The 6,615-nt window shown below is 56.0% G+C and overlaps 1 protein-coding gene across 1 annotated transcript; it reads left to right on the top strand.

Moving 5' to 3' along the window:
- The first annotated feature begins 1,029 nt into the window (after positions 1-1,029).
- FZD5 (frizzled class receptor 5) lies at positions 1,030-5,207 on the top strand. The gene is made up of 2 exons (XM_082467105.1): positions 1,030-1,924; positions 2,206-5,207. Exon 2 carries the CDS (start codon positions 2,460-2,462, stop codon positions 4,233-4,235), a length of 1,776 nt encoding a protein of 591 aa, XP_082323231.1. The 5' UTR covers positions 1,030-1,924; positions 2,206-2,459; the 3' UTR covers positions 4,236-5,207.
- Positions 5,208-6,615: the final 1,408 nt, after the last annotated feature.

Here is a 6,615-nt window from a genome sequence, read left to right as displayed (position 1 = left end):
GTAAGCGTGTGAATGAATTTCAAGAATGTTAAACACCTCAGTCTTCCAACCTAATTAGAACATGTAGAAAAGAGGCATTTTTAGGACATTTAAAACTTGCAGCATAATAACCCATCTGGAGAGCGCCACAGTGCGTCCCAGTGGTCGAGGTGCCCAGCAGGTCTTCGCGCGGGCTCCCGCAGCTCCGTGCGCCCCAGATCCCCGGCGGCGCGCGGGTAGCCCCGGGGTGGGGGGGGGGGGTGGCGGCCCCTGCCCATCACAGAGCCCGGAGCCAGTGTTGCTTTTCTCTGCGGGCGACTTCGAACTGCCTGGATTTTTAACCCGATAAACTGATAAAGGACTAACATGTCTGGAGTCTTCCAAAGACAGAAAGAAAATCACTTTCTTGTCGCAACAGTAAGATTTTGTTACGAAATGCAAAAGTAAAGGTTAAAGCCTGGGAGATAACCGGTCGCATATGGGGGGAGGGGGGAGGAGGTGGTAAAAACTGTGGCTGTCGCGTCCCAACTATCTCGGTTCGAATCCCGGGTTTGCCATTTGAGAGCCTACTCTGTGCTAGGCGGTCGGAATACCGCGCTGAACAAGATTATCTAGGTTGTGGCTTTCTTGGGGGAACTATCATTAGCTCGGTTCCCTTGGTATGCTTCTAAACTCTGTTTCTTCACCTATAAGAATTGTTATAAGGATCTGAGACATCCTGTATTAAGATGAGAACGATTAACGCGCCGTCTGACACACAGTAGGGGCTCAGTAAGCATTTGTACTTCTCTCAATTTGAGCTCACCTGGTGAGGGCAGCGCAGAGAGGAGACAGGTGCCACGGTTAAGAATGATTCTTTGAGCAGTTCTTTTAAACAAGCGCTGGACTCTAAGGATGCTTAGCTGCAGATAGGAGACCTGGTAGGTGCCCTGGAAGCTAGGGTTCATAAGCTAGAACGTTACGGGAAAGTGAGCCCCGCACCAGTGGACACCAGCAGAGAACTCAGGAGGGACTTCTAGCTAGGGTTTCCCGCTCCGGGTCTCAAGAAGGCGTGATTAGCATTCGCCCCGCCCCCCATAGCTTCCCGGCCGGCGATTGGTCCACGCTCCTCGGCTGCCAGCTCCAGGCGGGGCCGGAGGGCGCCTGGGGAGAGGCTGAGCCCGCGGGGCAGTGGGCGGGGACGCGCGGAGAGCGTGGCGGGGCGGCCCACCAACCGAGCCCCAGCGCGAAGGGGCGGGGCCGGGGCGGAGCCTCCCGGCGGGCATTAGAAGCAGGTGACCCAGGCTGGGCGGGAGAGGCCAGTCAGCCCGAGGCCGTGACTCCACTGCGGCCAGCGCCGCCGCCGCCGCCGCGCGCAGTTCAATACCCGCCGGAGGTGGGCCAAAGGGTGCTAGAGCGCGGGGGAGGAGCGGAGCCCGGCGCGTCCCGGGAGAACCGCCACCGCCCCCAGGAGTCCGCTGGAGCGCGGATCCCCCTGCAGGGGAGGAGAAGAGCGGCGGGCGGGACGCGGCGGCGGGCGCGCACCATGCAGTCCCGGCGGGGCCAGCGCTGGCTGCTCGCCGTGCTGTGAGGCGGCGGGATCCCCCGGTCGCCGCACACCGCCTTCCTCTTGCCCAGGTGCTGCCAGGCGCGCTCGCCCTTCGTCCGGCTCCCGGACCCTGGTGGAACGCACGGCCTGCCCCCCGTCCTGCCCCGCCCGGATCATGCGGGGGGCCCCGGAGGAGGTGAGGGCGAATGACCGGTCTGCGGCGACCTCGTTCAGGGGGCGACCCCCTCTCTGAGACGCCCCCACCTGCTGCCATGTGCTGCCTCCTCGCGTACCCAGCCTATCGCCAAACTTTCCCGATGCCAGCCTGTCTCTGAGTCGCGTTTCTGAGCGAAGTGTCCCAGAGACGGAGGGCCCAGGCTGCCTACGGACTATCTGCTTCTCTCAGGATCCTCAGAGGTGAGAGCCCGCGCCTTCCCCTTCTCCCCGTTCTTTTCCCGGTCCTCTGCCCTTTTCCGGGGGGCTGAGCGCTCTGACTTTGGGGTGCAGGCTGGCAGGCCCTGCGAGAAGGGAGGCGGGGTGAGGGGCGGGGAGTCTGTAGTTTGGTTCCTGGAGGTGGAGGGGAGGGGAGGGAGAGAGGTTAACTTAGAGTTTTGGAGACCGCTTGCGGGGATTGTGCCGTTGACGCCCCTCTAATTGGGAGTGGTTGCAATTCTTCTCCCCCACCTTCTTTTTTAAAGAGTCCTTTCCTTGGAATCGGAGCCCTAACCGTCCCTCCCCAGCCCTATCCAGCGAAGAGCTGAGCGCTCCCTGCGGAGGCAGCGCCCTCCCGAAACAGTTTATATTTGGACGGATTTCTTTAGAAGAAAAAGAAACCGACAGGTTGCCAGTCCCGGCGCCACACAAGTCGGCGGAGAGGGAAGCCCGGATCCCGGTTTCCCCTGCCTGAGCTGGCCCCGCGCGGGCTGCGGGAGACGAGGGGAGGGAGGGGGCTATGGCTCGGCCTGACCCGTCCGCGCCGCCTTCGCTGCTGCTGCTGCTCCTAGCGCAGCTGGCGGGCCGGGCGGCGGCCGCCTCCAAGGCCCCGGTGTGCCAGGAAATCACAGTGCCCATGTGCCGCGGCATCGGCTACAACCTGACGCACATGCCCAACCAGTTCAACCACGACACGCAGGACGAGGCGGGTCTGGAGGTGCACCAGTTCTGGCCGCTGGTGGAGATCCACTGCTCGCCGGACCTGCGTTTCTTCCTGTGCTCCATGTACACGCCCATCTGCCTGCCCGACTACCACAAGCCGCTGCCGCCCTGCCGCTCGGTGTGCGAGCGCGCCAAGGCCGGCTGCTCGCCGCTCATGCGCCAGTATGGCTTTGCCTGGCCGGAACGCATGAGCTGCGACCGCCTCCCGGTGCTGGGCCGCGACGCCGAGGTCCTGTGCATGGATTACAACCGCAGCGAGGCCACCACGGCGCCCCCCAGGCCCTTCCCGGCCAAGCCCACCCTCTCAGGCCTGCCGGGGTCGCCGGCCTCGGGGAGCGACTGCGCTGCCGGGGGCCCGTCGGTGTGCAAGTGCCGCGAGCCCTTCGTGCCCATTCTCAAGGAGTCGCACCCGCTTTACAACAAGGTGAGGACGGGCCAGGTGCCCAACTGCGCGGTGCCCTGCTACCAGCCGTCCTTCAGCCCCGACGAGCGCACGTTCGCCACCTTCTGGATCGGCCTGTGGTCTGTACTGTGCTTCATCTCCACCTCCACCACGGTGGCCACCTTCTTAATAGACATGGAACGCTTCCGCTACCCTGAGCGCCCCATCATCTTCCTGTCAGCCTGCTACCTGTGCGTGTCTCTGGGCTTCCTGGTGCGCCTGGTCGTGGGCCATGCCAGCGTCGCCTGCAGCCGCGAGCACAGCCACATCCACTACGAGACAACGGGCCCTGCGCTGTGCACTGTCGTCTTCCTGCTGGTCTACTTCTTTGGCATGGCCAGCTCCATCTGGTGGGTCATCCTGTCGCTCACCTGGTTCTTGGCGGCTGGCATGAAGTGGGGCAACGAGGCCATTGCGGGCTATGCGCAGTACTTCCACCTGGCCGCGTGGCTCATCCCCAGTGTCAAGTCCATCACTGCGCTGGCACTGAGCTCCGTGGACGGGGACCCGGTGGCCGGCATCTGCTACGTGGGGAACCAGAACCTGAACTCGCTGCGCGGCTTCGTGCTGGGCCCGCTGGTGCTCTACCTGCTGGTGGGCACGCTCTTCCTCCTGGCGGGCTTCGTGTCGCTCTTCCGCATCCGCAGCGTCATCAAGCAGGGCGGCACCAAGACGGACAAGCTGGAGAAGCTCATGATCCGCATCGGCATCTTCACGCTGCTCTACACTGTGCCAGCCAGCATCGTGGTGGCCTGCTACCTGTACGAACAGCACTATCGCGAGAGCTGGGAGGCTGCGCTCACCTGCGCGTGCCCCGGCCCGGACTCCGGCCAGCCGCGCGCCAAGCCCGAGTACTGGGTGCTCATGCTCAAGTACTTCATGTGCCTTGTGGTGGGCATCACGTCGGGCGTTTGGATTTGGTCCGGCAAGACTGTGGAGTCGTGGCGGCGCTTCACCAGCCGCTGCTGCTGCCGCCCGCGGCGGGGCCACAAGAGCGGCGGCGCCACGGCCGCCGGGGACTACGCCGAGGCGAGCGCAGCGCTCACGGGCAGGACCGCGCCGCCGGGCCCCGCCGCCGCCGCCGCCGCCGCCGCCGCCTACCACAAGCAGGTGTCCTTGTCGCACGTGTAGGAGGAGGCCGAGGCCGAGGGACCGGGACCGGGGCCGGGAGTTGAGGAAGGGAGGTTGTTTTGTTTGGTAGCTTTGCCAAGGTCACTTCCGTTTACTTCTTGGTGCTGATGCCCCCTCCCGGGGCAACTTGGAGAGAGGGGAAAGGGACCGTTTCAAGGCGAGTACCTGTCCCAGGACTTCTCAAAGGGGCTCAGCTCACGTCTGTTCTATCTTACTGCCTTTTCAAGAGGAACCCTGTTTTTAATTTATATGTAGTTTTCTTAATTTTGAACTTTGTTGCATTTTGGCAACAAAATTTACCTTTGCTTTGGGGGCTTTACAATCCTAAAGTTGGCATTATAATGAAGTTCCACTTGGTTCAGGTGTCTTTGAACTGTGTGGTCTAAATTGGGAAAATATATTTCCTATACTTGTGTCTTTAAAAATAATGTGAACAGTGAAAGTTGCTGTGACTGGGAAGTTGTTCCGTGTGTTTTTCCAGGTTGTTTCTCCTTCTACTGCTTAAAGTGTCCAAGATGCTTTAAGGTGAGCTGCTTGTCCCTGTTTATCGTTCCTAAGTTAGGGGACACCCTAAGTCACACCAAGGAGCAGGGGAGCATAATGTGGTTAGGGCCTCCGGAAAGTGACAAGGTTAGGCAATGTTTAGAGATTCTAATGTGTCCGTCCTAGCTTCGTTTAGCAAGCTTCGGTTTCTTCTCTGTAGTACTTGTAATCATTCTCATTCTTAACAGTGCCAGCTTTGCTTGAATAAGTTAGAGGTAGCATTGCAGAGTTCGGAATAAATATTTGGAAGAGTGCGAACCTAAGGGATGGTGATTGGTTGAACTTGAATTCTAGACTGTTAAGATGGCAGCTTTGTGCCGGAGGAGTGGGTGGTTCTTAATAGGCTTCGGTGATCCCACTTTTTTAAACTTGTGTTAAAATTTTGGTAAAAATAAACCCACTTTCTTCTTCTGGAAGGACTTAGCGATAGTGCTGAAGAGGGCTCCTTTTTACATTTAAGGACTAAAATGGATATACCTCCTGTAATTAAGTAAATTTCCAACACCTCTCTTATCTGCTCCACCCCCAACCCACCTCCTTTATCATGTTAAACAGTCTTTTTGCTTTTCTTATTCCTCCTCTCCTGGAGAGCTGTGATTAGAAACCACACCCACCCTTGAAGGAGGTGCTTGAATGGGGTGGGGGGGAGGGAGGCTGGCTACCTGTGAACAAACACTGGCAGCGATGGGGGAAAATAAGTGTCCCTGGACTTTGGACTAGATTACAGCCAGATATTCCAAAAGCATCGAGACACTGCTCTCTGCAGCCTCTGAAAACAAATGAGACCCATAACACCCTTGCATAAGCTTTTAAAACATGGATCAGTGCAGCAAAAGGAAAGCTGTTCCCCCCCCACCACCACCTCAATATATTTTTCTCTTCCTCCTCTTCTGAGAAAGCTCATAGTGATGAGCACACACTTTACTGTTAGAGAATTCTGTTTGCTTTTCTAATCTGTTGAACCATTCCCTCATTTATATATGAAAGCCTATGTATTGATGAATACACACGTACACACACCACACATACATACTTCACTGTTAAAAATTCTGTTTGCTTTCCTAATCTATTTAACCATTCATTCAAGAAGAGTGTGAGGCCATTACTGGGGAAGGGGGTGACAGTGCATTGGCCAGCAGAATACCAGTGACCAGGACTGAGTGGGGACTAAATTTAAGAAGCTAAAATGGCAAAAACAATTACAATTTGAGGATGTCTCCCTAGAAAAACAACAAGTGTAGGGATTTGCGCTTGCTTCATTTATACCAAAGTTGGAAAAGTCAGATTTAAGCCCAGGTCAGTTTTTACATTATGGATATTAAGTAAACAAGTGTATAGTTTCCATAGTGTATTTAAGCACTTTGCTGGTGGAAAGAAGCCTGGTGTTATAGTTTTCATGGACTTTCAGAAGCTATTCACGTTTATAAAAATGCACTGCTCTTACACACTCATCCTCTGAATCAAAATTTCAGTATATTCGACAAAACCTTGTACACAGAGCTACAGAACTTTTTGCACATCTAATTCCTCTACTTGTTCAGAAGCTTCTTAGAACCTTGAAATAGATCCCCTGCCTGAGGGCCAGTTCCTCTCTTGTTTTTCAAATGAGGAACTTTTCTGATCACCTTGACCTCTTCCCTCAGTTAACATGTCTTCCCAGAAAGTACATAGATTATTCTGCTGCCTTAGGTCATTGTGCCTAATTTGGGTTTTTCCTCTTCCTTTTTTTTTTTTTTTTTTTTTTTTGTGGAGGAGTGTAAAGATGATGCAGAATGTATCTAAAAGTTGTGGGATGATGTGGTTGAAGTGACTTAATTCTTCCTGTTAAAACAACTAT

Source organism: Balaenoptera physalus (genome assembly GCF_965194825.1).
Source record: "Balaenoptera physalus genome assembly, chromosome: 6".
Taxonomy (NCBI): domain Eukaryota; kingdom Metazoa; phylum Chordata; class Mammalia; order Artiodactyla; family Balaenopteridae; genus Balaenoptera; species Balaenoptera physalus.
This window is presented reverse-complemented; position numbering and strand designations above follow the sequence as displayed.

What these genes read in the sequence shown, in the direction of transcription:
- FZD5 (XM_082467105.1), top strand. Translation starts at nt 2,460, where the DNA reads ATGGCTCGGCCTGACCCGTCCGCGCCGCCTTCGCTGCTGCTGCTGCTC.